At 40.1% G+C, this 19,743-nt stretch overlaps 1 protein-coding gene across 3 annotated transcripts in view; it reads right to left on the reverse strand.

Annotated features, from left to right (window-relative positions):
• LOC136621153 (adhesion G protein-coupled receptor F5-like) overlaps positions 1-19,743 on the reverse strand; it is a 170,588-nt gene that overhangs the window by 42,956 nt on the left and 107,889 nt on the right. For all 3 annotated transcript variants that reach the window (XM_066596433.1, XM_066596425.1, XM_066596442.1), the window contains exons 2-3: positions 14,616-14,740; positions 4,023-4,095 (exon numbers count right to left, since the gene is read on the reverse strand). In XM_066596433.1, the coding sequence (XP_066452530.1) occupies positions 4,023-4,095; positions 14,616-14,720 (178 nt within the window). In that variant the 5' untranslated portion in view covers positions 14,721-14,740. The remainder of the gene's footprint in view (positions 1-4,022; positions 4,096-14,615; positions 14,741-19,743) is intronic.

Raw genomic sequence — 19,743 nt, forward strand, 5'->3', positions numbered from 1 at the left:
TGCAGTACTGGCTTTAGCCAGCATATAGCGCCATTGTATAACAGCATAAAAAGAGTAAGCCCCCTAGGAAAACCAGCATACTAATTGGATTGGAAAGGGTTAATAACTAAGCCAGCTCCCTTCCCTGTCTTTGCATCAGCCATGATATATAAGGGGTATGGCTTCATTAATAGGATAAGTGGAATAGCCATGCCCCTCTGACAGGCACAGAGAGAATCCATACCATGTGACCCGCGCCATAAATGGTGGTTCTAACATCGTAGGTCTGAGTAAGCATCCCAAGTCCCTGGACAACCCCTTTAACTGAGACGTCTGGCATACTAAGGTTTTTTCACTCTGTGTGCTGTACGATTATAAGACGGACGAGACTCGGACAGCGCGCGGCCCCATATTAGTCAGCGTGGCAATTCCCGCATTAGTTTTTTTACATGGACATGAGAAAAAAAAAAAACCTCATGGCATGTACTATTTGAATGAAATTCGTGGATGAGACTCGCCCATTCAAGTCAATGATGGATACAAAGAAAAACAGGTGGTGATGAGATACCATGCGCTGTATGTGTGCGGTCCATTTTGTTTAGCACTCAGAATGGCGCAAGTATGAAAAAGGTCCCTTTTTGTAGACGCAGCACAGACGAGTTCTTTTACGCTACGGCGCATCGGCTGCCGATTCTGGCTGCAGTCTTTACTAGCACGGGTTAGACAGTTTTTATGTCTTCTCTTTAGCTAATATTTGCTTTGCGGGAACCACTAATCCTTTTTTTTTTGTTCCTACTTGTCCAACAGAGTAGTTTTTCTAGTGAAGTGCAAACAACAAATTACCTCCGCTATGACTTGTGTACGACATATATACTCGCTAGATCTATTATCCACTCTTGTACACACTAATGATACTTTCAGTCCTGCTTCACATCAGCGGAGGTCACGAGGTTCCTTCGCAGATCCGGCTCAAGATACCGGAAGAAAAAGCACTGCATGTAGCGCTTTGTCATCTGTCCAAACGCCGGGCAGTTGAGCGGGAAACCGAATGGACTTCATAATAGTCAATGGCGTCCACTTGGCGCTGTTCATTTCCGTCCTAAGATAGAGTTATTCGACCCCGGGGAATCCCGGAAAGTGGAACTCTAACGCAAGTGTGAAATCCCCCTTACACAGGGCGAGAATTGGCTAGTACAATAGCCAATCAACAACCATTCACTCATTTTGACAGCTGATTGTTGGTCCCTTTACATGGCCGTATTTTTGAATGTTTTTTGAGCATTTAGAAGAATGCTCGGCCCCTAATTGGCCACGTAAAAGGACCAGAATATAATGTCCTGCTCTCAGCTGAGAAGTGAATACAATTGTAACCAGTCTACACAATGCTCTGTAATCTAAACAGCCAAACTGATACATTGTAGCTACTGATGTGTTGAGCTTACAGAGCATTGTCTAGACTGGACCCAGTTGTTTCTGCTTCTCACCCGAGAGCAGTACTAGATATGTTCAGGTTTCCTTTCTCTGAATATGAATGTCTGTTTTCTCATTCACTGACAGCAAACCAATAACTTGTAAATGGTGATAGAATGGCGCATACAGTATATTAAAAAGTCGTAAAACTTTCACTGCCTAAGCTCAGGGGCCTTTTACATGGAACCATTGTTTTTCTGGTAATCACTGACATGTGTGACACTGAACACGAATCGTACAGTTAAAAGAGATTACTACTTATCCGGCTCTTTTTCATTCTATTTCTATTAATGGATGATATCTTTTATAGCTAGATTATACAATGTATGTGGATATCTTATATATATATTTACACTTATTGCCAAAAGAATCCCTCCCCTAGAAGTTGTCGGGATGGGATGAAACTTTCTCTGTGTGATTGTAATGTTGTTATAAGTAAGTAATTACAATATCAGAGCGAAAGGAGAATTTATTGCATGGAGGCTCTAGTACCCTGTTGTATCGCCTCTAGCTTGGATACAAGATGTGATATGGGGAAGGCATAAAGAGTCTAGTACCCTGTTCTTGTATCTAGGCTACAGGCAGAACAGAACTAGAGCCTCCATGCCCGTCTGTATCACATCTTGTATCCAAGCTAGATGCGGTACAACAGGGTACTAGAGCCTCCATGCCCGCCTGTATCGCATCTTGTATCCAAGCTAGAGGCAGTACAACAGGGTACTAGAGCCTCCATGCCCACCCGTATCACATCTTGTATCCAAGCTAGAGGCAGATGTGATACTAGCAGGCATGAAGGCTGTAGTACACTTTTTGTACCCCCTCTAGCTTGGATACAAGATGTGATACGGGTGGGCATGGAGGGTCTAGTACCCTTTTCTGACTCTAGCTTAGATACAAGATGTGATACAGGCGGGCATGGAGGCTCTAGTACTGTTGTTCTGCCTCTAGCTTAGATACAAGATGTGATATGGGGAAGGCATGGAGGGTCTAGTACCCTGTTTTGCCTCTAGCTTGGATGCAAGATGTGATACGGGGAAGGCATGGAGGGTCTAGTACCCTGTTGTTCAGACTCTAGCTCGGACACAAAATGTGATATGGGTGGGCATGGAGGCTTTAGTACTGTTGTTCTGCCTCCAGCTTAGATACAAGATGTGATACAGGGAAGGCATGGAGGGTCTAGTACCCTGTTGTTCTGACTCTAGCTTGGATACAAGATGTGATACAGGTTGGCATGGAGGGTCTAGTACCCTGTTGTTCTGACTCTAGCTTGGATACAAGATGTGATACAGGTTGGCATGGAGGGTCTAGTGCCCTGTTGTACTGCCTCTAGCCTGGATACAAGATGTGATATTGGGAATGCATGGAGGGTCTAGTACCCTGTTTTGCCTCTAGCTTGGATAAAAGATTTGATACGGGGAAGGCATGGAGGCTCTAGTACCCTGTTGTTCTGACTCTAGCTTAGATACAAGATGTGATACGGGTGGGCATGGAGGCTCTAGTACTGTTGTTCTGACTCTAGCTTAGATACAAGATGTGATACGGGGAAGGCATGGAGGCTCTAGTACCCTGTTGTTCTGACTCTAGATTGGACACAAGATGTGATATGGGTGGGCATGGAGGCTCTAGTACCCTGTTGTTCTGACTCTAGCTTAGATACAAGATGTGATACAGGTGGGCATGGAGGGTCTAGTTCCCTGTTGTACCGCCTCCAGCTTGGATACAAGATGTGATACGGGTGGGCATGGAGGGTCTAGTTCCCTGTTGTACCGCCTCCAGCTTGGATACAAGATGTGATACGGGCAGGATTGTGTGCATTAATCTGTGGTTTTCATGTTTCACTACATTGTGGTTAAATTTGAGTTGTCTCATTAATATCAGCTGTTGTCAATGTTGTGAAACAGTATTTTTTCGTATGGGACATATAATAATATGTCTGAGCCTAAGGGCGCATTCACATAAACGATATGTGAGTTCTGTGCGATCCACAAATCTGAAATCCATTCTTCTGAATAGATTTATTCCCACAAGTGATTTTTTTTCACCGCATCTTCTTCCTTTTAGGGTTCCCTCGGGACGCCTCGCCCATTGTTTTCAATGCGACCTCCAAAGACCCTGCATGGCATTTGCATGCTGTACAATGTGCATGCAAGTGCGATGCGACATTTCCCATTGAAGTCTATGGGAAACACTTGCAATCCTTTCACGAGCGTGAGGATCACAATTTCACAGAAGCAATGCAAATTGTAATTAAAAACTCTTCGCTGTGAAGAAAAAATAAAAAAATAAATTAAAAAATCGCACATTGGCAAGCTTGATATTGGGATGAGTTTTTCAGCGCAATATCTCGCTCACCCGTGTGAATGTGGTTTTAGGTCACTCTCACATCTGCATTGGGGTTTTGCTTTCCTGCTGTGTTCAGGGAGAAGGAAGGGGGAATCCCCTGGCCGAATTGGTCCGTCTTATGACAGAACCGAACAGTCCCAAACGGAACCCATTGACTATCAACATTTTACTGGAAGAGAATGTACACAGCATATACTCAGTTTTTGGGAACCGTAACAATGGTACATTACCGATTGCACGTTTTCTTCTTGACCAGCTTCTTTCTATGACTGTTTCAGATTCGGTTTCCTGGTCCCTGTGAATCTACAATGAAAACACAGAGGTAAGAAATCATGACATCCATTAGGCATATAACGATATATAGAGAAAATTATTGGCACACTTTTTAAGGGACAGAAGGGTCGTTGGGACTCTAAGCAGCAGAACTGAGGTGCAACTGTAACCTTTTCACCTGTATGGTTAAGCTATAGGTGTTCCCATATCAAAGTGGGTCTCTGCTGTGGACAATCCCTATTTGCTAGAAGGCATATTTGGTAGTGGGGGAAAAAAATGGGTGAAGGTGCAACTTTGTGATAAAGAGGCACAAACATCAAGATGGAAACTTTTTCATTTTCGACATTTTGCCTATTTGAGGGGTTTAATCACAATGCAGCCCAATGTAGAGAAGAGCACATATAGGAAGTGGTTGCTGTTGTGAGACGGGCTATCAAGATGTCGATGTCAGGGGCGTAACTATAGAGGATGCAGGGGATGCGGTTGCACCCGGGCCCAGGAGGCTTGGGGGGCCCATAAGGCCTCTCTTCTCCATATAGGAAGCCCAGTACTATGAATAAAGCATTATAGTTGGGGGCCCTGTTCCAGGTTTTGCATTGGGGCCCAGGAGCTTCAAGTTACGCCTCTGGTTGATGTATAAATTCTACAACCAATATTCAACCTAAAAAGTTTAAAAACAGGTGACGCCAACAATATTTTTCTGCGACTTTACAGAAATATAATACTCTAAGGTGTGAAAATCCAAATACAGAATTTTAGAAAATAATTACTAACTGCTGGAAAAGTGTGTTTCCAGCAAATACTGACGAATGGGGCTAGACAGCCCCGACACCCGTCTATTCATGCTGGTTTAATAAAACAGAGAAGTTGAGCTTGCTATCTTGAGGTTTAGTGTCTTTTTTATCACAAAAAGGTCGCAGCTACACCCATTTTTTTCTTTTACCTCACACTCATCTCCCTTTTGGCATGGGGCGATCATAGTGTACCTGTTAAGAGATACCCTTGAACCACCTTGGGAAGAGAAAAGACACGTGCGTGTAGATCTGCATACACATGTACATAAATATGTTTTTGTAGGAGGAGGAGGCAATTAACCTACTTGCCTCCTCCTCCTCTTTTTTTTCTGCTCTTCTCTGACTATTTGCTAGAAGGGTCTCTTGACATTAAAAACGATTGACAACAGAAAAATCTCCACCAGTGACCACTAGCTGCGACCCCAGTGATCAGCTGTAATTTGTGGTCAAAGAGTAAGTGTTCAGTTTTTTTTGCAGTGCCCCCGCAGTGGAAATTAAGCATTGCACAGCATTACAGTGTGTGGCTGTGGCTGCCAACCTGCCCCTCTTGGCAATTGTAGCACACATTTAACTCCCCTCTGTAACAAAGGCCTGGCTCCAGCGTCTGCACATCTCTGGCAACAACCTTAATGGCACGTTTGCGCACACCCAGCCATGCTGCTGCCTTCCAACCAGCTGGCATACCTGGCTATATCATGCATGCTCTCACTATGGAGAATGTTTAAGGATTGTGGTCTTTTGGTCTCACCGAAGGTCCTACTAATTTTTTAGTTCCTCACTTTGGCTATCTCTTAAAACATTCCTGTCTCCATTCTTGACCCTGGCTTGTTATACTGACTATGCTTCTGTCCGCTGCCTGCCCCGGCCTCTGAACCTGTTCTTCATGACCTGATCTCTTGTCTGTGCTCCAGTTCATACCCTTAGGTACCACACTTTAGTCTAAAGTAGAGTCAGCTTCCACATAACTGGAATGACTTCTAGTGTAACAACCTGGGGACCAAGCAGCGAAGCCCACATCCCGATTGGTGGGTTTAAAGGGTAAAGACTGGGGTACCTCATGTATCGTCTCAGGATTTTGCCCAGAGCCAAACCATTATGTGGCATAGCAGATCTACCACCACTATCCTTATACGCAGTGCCCAATTATATAAATGGGCTTTCTGTGTAATGCCTGCCAGCTCGGGTCCTCAAGAGTGAGAGACACATTTTGTAGCCACTTTCTGCTTTTCTGATGTGAGAGCCCCTGTACCAACTCATAATGCGTTATGTAAAAATGGGTTTCCGAAACAGCAAAGTGAGGCTTGAACCTGCATCAGGGGATTGCACTCCTCTGTCTGGGGCACTCCTCTCTGTCCGGGTGATCTGCTGGTAAGAATGCGGTGTGAGTCACCGTCTTATCTTAGAAATGCAAAGAAACAGGTTTTGTGTGACATCTGTGTATCTTATTTCAGGACCTTCATAGTGCACTTCCAGGAAAAAAGTGAATGTCAGGAATCTAACCAGCACTGCTACATAAATCCGGCAAATGACTTATAAAATGTACAATATTGTGTAAATGTTTCAGGCAGATGTGGAAAAAATGCTGCAAAATAAGAATGCTATCAAAAATTGAAGGCGCCTGATTGACTCCAAATTTATTCTGCAGTAGAACAATAACCCCCAAACATCCCGCCAACGTCAATAAGAACCATCTTCAGGGTAAAGAAGAACAAGGAGTTCTGCAAGTGATGATATGGCCCCACAGAGCCCTGATCTCACATCATCCAGTCTGTCTGGGATTAAGAGACAGATGGATCTAAGCAAGCCATCAGTCACAGAAGATCTGTGCTTAGTTCTCCAAGATGTTTGAAACAACCTCCTTGCCAAGTTCCTTCAAAAACTGTTAATTGAGCATAAATCTATTAACACTTCAAGTTTATAAAGCATTCTTACTTTGTAGCATTTTTTTCCCACATCGGTCTAAAAGTTTTTCAAGATGCTATACATATATAGTCATGCACTGGTCAAGCGAAGGACTTGATCTTTGGATGACGTCAAAGATGTAATGGAGGTCTCTAATCTTGGTGAAATTTAGATGGGTCCATATGTCTTATTGGATCATACGGCTATCATAAAAGTAGGTTTGACGCCCCTCTATTAGCTAGTGGACCTCCTATGAATGGTTGCCTATTGAAAGACAACTGTGGATATAAGGGGATAGTAGTACTCTCACATGGTGATGACACTTAATCACTGGGATTCAGACTGCCAAGGCCTCAATGATCAGCTCCACATTAGGGTTGTCCTAGATGGATCGCTATTATATTGGTTCTCCATACTAAACCTGGGTTATTGAGGCAAAAATGTAACAAACCAAGGCAGAGCCCTTTAAGAAATCTTAGCAGAGCCCTTTTAATAATGACGGTACTAGACTAGCCGGGGACAAGATTTGATTGCCAGCCATGTGGGGTTTTGGTATTTAATGGCATGGAGAGTATACTGAGATTAGTGTGATTGAGTGTAAGTAGCATGAATCAATGAACCCTTCCTGTCAGGCTGGTGGAGGTAGAGTGATGGTGTGAGGAACGTTTTCTTGGCACACCCTGGGTCCTCTGAGACCTGCAAATGAATGCCATGATAATTGCTGCTCTTTGGAATGCCAAAATGGGTCCAATTTCAACACTCAGTGAAATCTAAGCTATGGTTCTGAAGGCTGAGGGAGGTCCTACATGCTACTAGATGGGGGTCTCTAGTAAAGTGACCATTCACTGATCATCATATGAAAAAGTTGGGTTGAGTTAATCCGGAAAAAGCAATGTGTCCTCTACAATGTGTCTACTTAAAAAAAAAAATCTAGTATTTTCAAGGTCCAACCTCAAAATTTCCAAAACTTCTTGAACCACTAGAAACAAAGTGCTCAATATAGACTTCCCTTCATATGATTTTTATCAGTTTAACAATGAAAACCTACAAATCCCAAAAGCAAATAGTAAAGGTTTGAGTTCACTGGGAGAGCGTAGTAAACTAATTTGCATGATGCCGGTTGTAGACCTAGCGACGGGGTGGACTGGCAAAACAAGGAGAACAAAGCATCTCCAATTTCATGTTCCACATAAATGATAATTGTTGCAGGATGTCCTGGGGTTATATGAGATATTTGTTCAAACCCAGACGAAACACCGAGGATAAGTGATTCCTCACGTCACCATTCTCTTGGCCTTATATAGAGAAATCTGAGGTTCCAGCTACTTTTCTGGTAAGAATGCCAATCCAATTGTTAAATTTGATTAAACCAGCTACTTTGAAGACAACAAAGGAGGATTTGTGAGCCTGAGGAGTTTTGAAAGATGAAGTTAACATAAATCAAAACAATCTGCATGTTTTTTAAACATTCATAGGAAGTATTACTTTACAGTGATTACATTCTTGTACATAGGGAGCAGTACTATAGTAGTTATATTCTTGTACATAGGGGGCAGTATTATAGTAGTTATATTCTTGTACGTAGGGAGCAGTATTATAGTAGTTATATTCTTGTACATAGGGAGCAGTATTATAGTAGTTATATTCTTGTACATAGGGGGCAGTATTATAGTAGTTATATTCTTGTACATAGGGAGCAGTATTATAGTAGTTATATTCTTGTACATAGGGAGCAGTGTTATAGTAGTTATATTCTTGTACATAGGGGGCAGTATTATAGTAGTTATATTCTTGTTCATAGGGGGCAGTATTATAGTAGTTATATTCTTGTACATAGGGGGCAGTATTATAATAGTTATATTCTTGTACATAGGGAGCAGTATTATAGTAGTTATATTCTTGTACATAGGGGGCAGTATTATAATAGTTATATTCTTGTACATAGGGAGCAGTATTATAGTAGTTATATTCTTGTACATAGGGAGCAGTATTATAGTAGTTATATTCTTGTACATAGGGGCAGTATTATAGTAGCTATATTCTTGTACATAGGGGGCAGTATTATAGTAGTTATATTCTTGTACATAGGGGGCAGTATCATAATAGTTATATTCTTGTACATAGGGAGCAGTATTATAGTAGTTATATTCTTGTACATAGGGAGCAGTATTATAGTAGTTATATTCTTGTACATAGGGAGCAGTATTATAGTAGTTATGTTCTTGTACATAGGGAGCAGTGTTATAGTAGTTATATTCTTGTACATAGGGGGCAGTATTATAGTAGTTATATTCTTGTTCATAGGGGGCAGTATTATAGTAGTTATATTCTTGTACATAGGAGGCAGTATTATAGTAGTTATATTCTTGTACATAGGAGGCAGTATTATAGTAGTTATATTCTTGTACATAGGGGGCAGTATTATAGTAGTTATATTCTTGTACATAGGAGCAGTATTATAGTAGTTATATTCTTGTACATACGAGGCAGTATTATAGTAGTTATATTCTTGTACATTGGGGGCAGTATTATAGTAGTTATATTCTTGTACATAGGGAGCAGTATTATAGTAGTTATATTATTGTACATAGGAGCAGTATTAAAGTAGTTATATTCTTGTACATAGGAGGCAGTATTATAGTAGTTATATTCTTGTACATAGGGAGCAGTATTATAGTAGTTATATTCTTGTACATAGGGGGCAGTATTACAGTAGTTTTATTCTTGTGCATAGGGGCAGTATTATAGTAGATATATTCTTGTACATAGGGGCAGTATTATAGTAGTTATATTCTTGTACATAGGGGGCAGTATTATAGTAGTTATATTATTGTACATAGGGGGCAGTATTATAGTAGTTATATTATTGTACATAGGGGCAGTATTATAGTAGTTATATTCTTGTACATAGGGGGCAGTATTATAGTAGTTATATTATTGTACATAGGAGCAGTATTATAGTAGATATATTCTTGTACATAGGAGGCAGTATTATAGTAGTTATATTCTTGTACATAGGGGGCAGTATTATAGTGGATATATTCTTGTACATAGGGGCAGTATTATAGTAGTTATATTCTTGTACAATGGGGACAGTATTATAGTAGTTATATTCTTGCACATAGGAGGCAGTATTATTGCAGTTATATTATTGTACATAGGAGCAATATTATAGTAGTTATATTCTTGTACATAGGAGGCAGTATTATAGTAGTTATATTCTTGTACATAGGGGGCAGTATTATAGTAGTATATTCTTGTACATAGGAGTAGTATTATAGTAGTTATATTCTTGTACATAGGAGGCAGTATTATAGTAGTTATATTCTTGTACATAGGGAGCAGTATTATAGTAGTTATATCCTTGTACATAGGAGGCAGTATTATAGTAGTTATATTCTTGTACATAGGGGGGCAGTATTATAGTAGTTATATTCTTGTACATAGGAGCAGTATTATAGTAGTTATATTCTTGTACATTGGGGGCAGTATTATAGTAGTTATATTATTGTACATAGGGGCAGTATTATAGTAGTTATATTCTTGTACATATGGGGCAGTATTATAGTAGATATATTCTTGTACATGGGGAGCAGTATTATAGTAGATATATTCTTGTACATAGTGAGCAGTATTATAGTAGTTATATTTTTGTACTTAGGGGCAGTTATATAGTAGTTATATTCTTGTACACAGGAGGCAGCATTATAGCAGTTATATTCCCGTACATAGGGGGCAGTATTAAATTAGTTATATTCTTGTACATAGAGAACAGTATTATAGTAGTTATATTCTTGTACATAGGAGGCAGTATTATAGTAGTTATATTCTTGTACATAGGGGGCAGTATTATAGTAAATATATTCTTGTACATAGGGAGCAGTATTATAGTAGTTATATTCTTGTACATAGGAGGCAGTATTATAGTAGTTATATTCTTGTACATAGGGGGGCAATATTATAGTAGTTATATTCTTGTACATAGGAGCAGTATTATAGTAGTTATATTCTTGTACATAGGGGGCAGTATTCCAGTAGTTATATTCTTGTACATAGGGGGCAGTATTATAGTAGTTATATTCTTGTACATAGGAGGCAGTATTATAGTAGTTATATTATTGTACATAGGGCAGTATTATAGTAGTTATATTCTTGTACATATGGGGCAGTATTATAGTAGATATATTCTTGTACATAGTGAGCAGTATTATAGTAGTTATATTTTTGTACATAGGGGCAGTTATGTAGTAGTTATATTCTTGTACATAGTGGGCAGAATTATAGTAGTTACATTCTTGTACATAGGAGGCAGTATTATAGTAGTTATATTATTGTACATAGGGGCAGTATTATAGTAGTTATATTCTTGTACATAGGAGGCAGTATTATAGTAGTTATATTCTTGTACATAGGGGCAGTATTATAGTAGTTATATTCTTGTACATAGGGTACAGTATTATAGTAGTTATATTCTTGTACATAGGAGGCAGTATTATAGTAGTTATATTCTTGTACATAGGGGCAGTATTATAGTAGTTATATTCTTGTTCATAGGGGGCAGTATTATAGTAGTTATATTCTTGTTCATAGGGCTCAGTATTATAGTAGTTATATTCTTGTACATGGGAGTCGTATTAGAGTAGTTATATTCTTTTACATAGGAGTAGTATTAGATCAGTTATATTCTTGTACATAGGAGGCAGTATTATAGTAGTTATATTCTTGTACATAGGGTACAGTATTATAGTAGCTATATTCTGGTCCATAGGGTATAGTATTATAGTAGTTATATTCTTGTCCATAGGGTACAGTATTATACTAGTTATATTCTTGTATATAGGGGGCAGTAGTATAGTAGTTATATTCGTGTACATAGCAGCAGTATCATAGTAGTTATATTCTTGAACATAGGGAGCAGTATTATAGCAGTTATATTCTTGTACATAGGGGGCAGTATTATAGTAGTTATATTCTTGTTCATAGGGGGCAGTATTATAGTAGTTATATTCTTGTACATAGGGGCAGTATTATAGTAGTTATGTTCTTGTACATAGGGGGCAGTATTGTAGTAGAATATTCTTGTACATAGGGGGCAGTATTATACTAGTTACATTCTTGAACATAGGAGCAGTATTATAGTAGTTATATTCTTGTATATAGGGGGCAGTAGTATAGTAGTTATATGCTTGTATATAGGGGCAGTAGTATAGTAGTTATATTCTTGTACATAGGAGCAGTATTATAGTAGTTATATTTTTGTACATAGGGGGCAGAATTATAGTAGTAATATTCTTGTACATAGGAGGCAGTATTATGGTAGTTATATTCTTGTACATAGGAGTAGTATTATAGCAGTTATATTTTTGTACATAGGAGGCAGTATTATAGTAGTTATATTCTTGTACATAGGGGTCAGTATTATAGTAGTTATATTTTTGTACATAGGAGGCAGTATTGTAGTAGTTATATTCTTGTACATAGGAGGCAGTATTATAGTAGTTATATTTTTGTACATAGGAGGCAGTATTATAGTAGTTATATTGTTGTACATAGAAGGCAGTATTGTAGTAGCTATATTCTTGTACATAGGGAGTAGTATTATAACAGTTATGTTCTTGTACATAGGTGGCCATATTATAGTAGTTATGTTCTTGTACATAGGTGGCCATATTATAGTAGTTATATTCTTGTACATAGGGGCAGTATTATAGTAGTTATATTCTTGTACATAGGGGGCAGTATTATAGCAGTTATATTCTTGTACATAGGAGCAGAATTATAGTAGTTATATTCTTGTACATAGGAGGCAGTATTATAGTAGTTATATTCTTATACATAGGAGGCAGTATTATAGTAGTTATATTCTTGTACACAGAGGGCAGTATTATAGTAGTTATATTCTTGTACATAGGGGCAGTATTATAGTAGTTATATTCTTGTACATAGGAGCAGTATTATAGTAGTTATATTCTTGTACATAGGAGCAGTATTATAGTAGTTATATTCTTGTACATAGAGGGCAGTATTATAGTAGTTATATTCTTGTACATAGGGGCAGTATTATAGTAGTTATATTCTTGTACATAGGAGCAGTATTATAGTAGTTATATTCTTGTTCATAGGAGCACTATTATAGTAGTTATATTCTTGTACATAGGAGCAGTATTATAGTAGTTATATTCTTGTACATAGGGGACAGTATTATAGTAGTTATATTCTTGTACATAGGGGGCAGTATTATAGTAGTTATATTCTTGTACATAGGGGACAGTATTATAGTAGTTATATTCTTGTACATAGGGGGGCAGTATTATAGTAGTTATATTCTTGTACATAGGGGACAGTATTATAGTAGTTATATTCTTGTACATAGGGGGCAGTATTATAGTAGTTATATTCTTGTATATGGGGGGCAGTATTATAGTAGTTATATTCTTGTACATAGAGGGCAGTATTATAGTAGTTATATTCTTGTACATAGGGGCACTATTATAGTAGTTATATTCTTGTACATAGGAGCAGTATTATAGTAGTTATATTCTTGTACATAGGGGGGCAGTATTATAGTAGTTATATTCTTGTACATAGGGGACAGTATTATAGTAGTTATATTCTTGTACATAGGGGGCAGTATTATAGTAGTAATATTTTTGTACATAGGGGACAGTATTATAGTAGTTATATTCTTGTACATAGGGGACAGTATTATAGTAGTTATATTCTTGTACATAGGGGACAGTATTATAGTAGTTATATTCTTGTACATAGGGGCAGTATTATAGTAGTTATATTCTTGTACATAGGGGGCAGTATTATAGTAGTTATATTCGGGTACATAGGGGGCAGTATTATAGTAGTTATATTCTTGTACATAGGGAGCAGTATTATAGTAGTTATATTCTTGTACATAGGGGGCAGTATTATAGTAGTTATATTCTTGTATATAGGGGGCAGTATTATAGTAGTTATATTCTTGTACATAGGGGCAGTATTATAGTAGTTATATTCTTGTACATAGGAGCAGTATTATAGTAGTTATATTCTTGTACATAGGAGCAGTATTATAGTAGTTATATTCTTGTACATAGGAGCAGTATTATTGTAGTTATATTTATTGTACAGAATTTTTATATATTTTATATTTTTTCAGCAGGTAGAATCCAGAAGTAGAAAATGGTATTCATGGACAACATGTTAACTACATGAAATCCTCAGAATTTGGGTGACTACCCACTACAGTTTTTTTTCACTGCGGAATTCGCAGCGTTTTTTTTTTTTTCTGCAGGGGTCTTTGGGACTTGTAATGTTAAAATCGCGATCGCGTAAAATCGTGATTTCACGATAAATTGCGATTTTGCACGATCACGATTTTAACATTACAAGTCCCATAGACACTTGCAGAAAAAAAACGCTGCGAATTTCGCAGTGAAAGAAAAACTGTAGCGGGTAGTCACCCTTAGGGCTGCTTTAAACTGGCGATCGCAATATCGCTGTGAGAAAATCGCAATGTTAAAATCGCATCGCAATGCTGCAAAATCGCAAACTTTTGTGTTGCGATGCGATAATTTGTTTTGCCATTGCACTGTATAGGACGACAGAAAAATGCAAAACGCTGAAACAATCCACCTGCTGCTATTTTTAATCCTCACACCGCAGCTTGCCCTTAAACATCGCTAGTGGAAAGGTTGTCATATAACAACATGTGTGGGACTTTCTTGCGAGAGCTCGCACTGTCGCATCGCACTGAAAACGTGCGATTACCTCCCCAGTGGAAAGGAACCCTTAGACAGGAGTCAAACGAAAGAATTCTAAGTAGAGGTTGTCTTTATTAATTCTCCCCCCTATAATACCCACCAAGACGGACAGCAATGATGACGGTTCCCATGATCCCATCGTCTCTTCCGTTGGTACTATCCAACAAGACGGCAGCCAGAAGATAAGTATCCAATGAAGATGCATCTTGGTCCTGGGGTGGGAATCTGCAAATAAATGGAATGAAGTTTATTCGTCTGTTAATCTCAATATTTTTTATTTTGCTTTTGTCCCTTTAATCAACATGATCTGGAGTACATCGGATTCGTGGAAAGACTGCGTAATCTGAGATCAGGACTTACTTTTTATCTACGTATTCCAGTCTGCAAAAAACTACACAGCCCAGCAGTCAAGTGGAGTAATTCCACACTTAGAAACCATTACTTAGTAATGCTGGGTTCTCACGGACTGTTTCACAGCGGAAATCTCGCGGTTTTGTCGCAGTGAAAAACCACAAGATAAGCGCAGCTTCAAAGCCCGCATGCTTTTCCGATGCCGCCGGCTCTCCCATAGAGAGTATGCTGCGTCCCGGGAATCCGGCTTTGCTGTGATGGATTGTCCGCCCCGTGTGGATGAGATCTTTGACAACTCTCGTCCACATGGCTGGGTACCGATGGGATAAGCAGCCACAGGCGGATTTGCCACTGCGAAAATTCTGCAGGGAAATTCTGCGGCAAATCCACCCTGTGTGAGCCCAGCCTAAATCAGTCAACGTTCCTGGGCAATTGTCCAGTTTACTTCACACACTTTCAGAGGAAACAGACCACCTTATAAGATGTACTGTATACAGGGGGTACTGTATATAGACCTGTGTGTTAAAGTTTCATGAGTCCTGTTGCAAAATGTTTACTTGGGCTTCTTTGACTGGTGGCTCAGTCATCAATGAGTTGCCATCAGCTGAATCCTTATGGAGTTGAAAGCTCAAGAGAGGTCCAACTTCAGCATTATGGCCCATAGACAGTGCGTCGCAAGTAATTTCATGTGTTGCCACCACTGGGTGCTCAGATTGGCACATTGAGACAGTCACTCTTTAAGTTGCAAGATGATATGACATCGTTCCACTTAGGCTTGGGTCAAGAGGGGTGTCGTCTCTCCTTAAGGAAAGCACCCAAAAAGAGTGTGGAGACACCTAGGGGGTGAGTGGGTCAGGGGACAGCATTGTCTCTCTCCAAGTAGAGCACGCAGAAGGGGAGTGAGGAGACTTATAAGACATTCCATGCTCCTCTGGGTAATTTATGCTGATAAGGAAGATGGAACAATACCTCTTCAGCGCCACCTATTGGATGGCAGCATTCCTTCAAATCAATGTACAACTTTTTTAACAAGTCTGTAAAACAATGATTGGGAATAGGAAACCAAGCCAGAAAACCACACCTGAAGCAGCTGTCTGTATATAGTTTTTTGGCTTGGTTTCCTATTGTTCCATCTTCCATATTTGCATAACTTGGGGCTTGTTCACACTTGCTTTATCTCCGTTATAGATCACATTTTCTCGGTTCAGTTTTTAGAGTGGAGAAACTGAAGTAAAACTTAAACTAATCAGGTTTTTCCCTATTGATTTCAATGGATTAAAAAAAAAAAAGACGAAAAACACATGATTTCAGTTCTGTAAAACTTTAGGTTCTTACTGGAAAAAAAAAGTACATCTGACTGTTCCGCTTCCTTCTCACTGCGGGCTTACTGCACTCCCTGCAATGAGGAGGAGACTTAATGAAGTGCTGGTGTCGAAATGCGTGGTGGCGCTCTATTAATTTTCAGTGTGACTGTCAGACGTAGCTGAACACTTGTAACTCGGCTATTTCTATCATTGAAGTGAATGAAGTAGCGCCGCCCATGCGGGACTGTTGCTCCATTCAATCTGACGTCCCTACGGCGGGTGCAATGAGCTCACAGTAAGGAGTAGAGGAGGTCAGGGGACCTTGATTTTCGGAATCAGTGGGAGTCTCATCGATCAGACTTTAATCACCTATGGCTAGCTGGTTAAAGTACAATCTCTTTAATTAACCATGCTATTCTACGCAGAGGCGTCGCGCAAAAAGCAAAAAGCATGCCGCCTGGTATAAGTCTTTTTGAACCCTTATAAAAAAGTTGGCATTTGTCTTCAAGATCCGATTAAAGGACATTCAGATTCTGGCTGGACTGCTGGAATCTGAACAATAGCCCAGTGTAAATGCGGTATAGAAATGCTAGTGACTGTATATAGTACCGCCATGACAGGTATAGAACAATGCAAGTAGAAAACTCCAAACCCAACCATGCCAGCTATCATCATGTAAACTAAGAGCAGAGAGCTGTATATACAACCTCTATGGCGAGCGGCGAGCCATGCTGACAGCTCATTACACAACGTCTGAGTTTTCACTTCACTGAAATCTGGATCAGGCAATGGAAAAAGTTCAGGCTGAGAGTTAAACTTGATGTGTGTTCATTCTAATTAAGTGTATAATCCTTGACGATGCCCTGATGAGATGTCATTTAATGTGATCGTTAGAGTGGTATTCCGACAACAGACATAAAATATGCCGAAAACTTCTGGCATGTGGGACTCCCATTTCTTAGACCTTCCCATGACTCCCATGGATGTGGCTGTAATCTGCTGTTAGAGCAGAGAAGAGGCGATTGCACACAATTCTTTCCATTTTAGGGTTCATTCATACAGGCGAGAAAATCATGCGAGTTGTGTGCGCTGTGAGGCGCAGGGGAATATAGCCTATTATGTGCAATGGGTCTATTTACACGGGCGATTTTTCTCTTGCAGCAATGGCGCGGGACAGGAAAAAAAAAATTGCAGCATGTTATATTTCCGTGCAAGTCACGCACGAAAATAGAAGACGCAGATGCGCGTTGGGCATGACTCATTGTCGCCCGTGTAAACACCTCCTTAGGCCTCATGTCCACAGGGAAAATCAGGCCCGCTACAGATTCTCCATGGAGAATCCGCAGTGGGTCCCTCCTGCCCTGCAGACATGAGGGCTGAAAATAAGAATAAACTCACCTGCTCCGGACGATGCGTGTCTTCCCTTCTTGACGGCCGGATCTTCTTTCTTGGACATCCGCCGGGAGGAAAAAGAAGTTTCCGGCCGCGAAGGAAGGAAGACACGCATCGCCCGGAGCAGGTGAGTTTAATTCAGGCGCGGGTCTTCTGCGGATCCGGACGGCTTCCATAGGCTTCAATAGAAGCCTGCGGGAGACCCGCACCTAAATGGAGCATGTCCGGATTTTTTCCTGCACGCGGGGCCCGCGCCTGTAGGGGAAATGACATCCGCAGGTATTTAACTACCTGCGGGTGTCCAATGCATCCCTATGGGGTGCAGATCCGCGTGCAGGAAAAACGCTGAGCATTTAAAATCTTAATTTGCCCGTGGACATGAGGCCTTAGTCTATAAGGTTACAGGGACAGTAAAGGGTTGTGACTAAAAGAATAAAGTAACATAAGGGGGGAGCCTGACGAGAACAGCTTCACAGCGAGATCTCATAAGAGGTATAACAAGTGCCTCTTACTGTGAACAGTCTGTGAGGAACATACAGACCATATAGTAGTGGTTTATGGATGGACTTGCCAACTAATTGGTCCAGAATATCTATTGCTCCACTTGGGGAAGAAGAAAATAGCAAATTTGCAGGCAAGAAGTGCAAACACTTCGAGTGACTTAAAAGAGAGTGTCCACCCTTGGAGACCCCGTTATTACATTTTAGCAATGTGCTGTTAATGAGGAGCTGGTGGCAGAGGGTCTTGGACAGTGCCAGCATTAGGTTAGATGCTCAGAATCAGTTTTGCAGCTTCCCGCATGTCATAAGACAGAAAACGATATATATTACACTGATAGATGGCAAGTCTGTATTCTTCTTGTACAGAAAGCAGCAGGCTAGCAGCAAACCCACATCAGAACAGCACAATGAATAAATACTGTACCATCACAAAAATACAGTCCCAGAAACAAGTTCATAACATAAATACAATACCAGAATCAAGCTCATAACACAAATACAACACTAGTACCAACCTAATTAACATACTGTACCAGAATCAAGCTCATAACATAAATACAACACCAGTACCAACTTAATTAACATAAATACTGTACCAGAATCAAGCTCATAACCCCAACACAGCACCAACCTCATAACATAAATATGGTACCTGAATCAAGTTCATTACATAAATGCAGCACCCGAATAAATCTCAGTACATAAATACAGCACCGCAAACAAACTAATGAATACAGCACCTGAACCAAGCCCAGTACATTAAAAACAGCACCAGAACCAAGCTCACAACATAAATACAATACCAGAATCAAGCTCATAACATATATACAGCACCACGACCAGGCTTGTTACATAAATGTAGCCCCATAACTAAACTCCTAGCATAAATACCACACCAGTACCAACCTCAGAACATAAATACAGTACCTGAACCAAGTGCATTACATAAATGCAGCACCCAAATGAATCTCAGTACATAAATACAGCACCAGAACCAAACTTAGGAAAACAGCACCTGAACTCAGCTCAGTACATAAAAACAACACCAGAACCAAGCTCATAACATAAAAACAGCACAAACCAACCTGCAATAGCAGAACCAAGCTGATAACATAAATACAGCCCTAGAATCACATTCCTAAACCTAAATATAGTATCAAAACTAAGCAATTATGGTGTTGGGTGCTCATAGACCGATAGCAGCACCTTGGATCATCAAAGTCAAAGCTAGGGGGAGGATGATTCATGTAGCATCACAAGATGCTGTCGCACAGAAGAAAATCATCTACCCAGGGAGATGTGATCAGCCCCAACCTACATCCACTTAGTGTCTCCCTGCAAGCTGGTAGGTGGCAACCTGTACACATGGAGGGGGGTGGGGGGGGGTGATGACATGAATTTTTGTTCATGTTGTCACTCTGCATCAATCAGAAATATTTGCTCTCTGATTGTCACATATGGGGTTTCCTCCAGAAAAGGAGTGAAGTGATGAGGACTCCTCTTTAACCCCCGCAGATGCTGCAGTCATTGCTGACTATGGCATCTAAACTTTTTTGCAGGAAAAAAGTTTAAGGTTGGGATCACACAGGGTGGATTTGCTGCGGAATTTCTGTGCGCATTGTCAGCACAAAAAGTCCGCACGCGGCTCCTAATCCTGGAATTAGCCAGTAAAGTGCAAAAA

Source organism: Eleutherodactylus coqui, chromosome 1 (assembly GCF_035609145.1).
Source record: "Eleutherodactylus coqui strain aEleCoq1 chromosome 1, aEleCoq1.hap1, whole genome shotgun sequence".
Classification (NCBI taxonomy): Eukaryota; Metazoa; Chordata; class Amphibia; order Anura; family Eleutherodactylidae; genus Eleutherodactylus; species Eleutherodactylus coqui.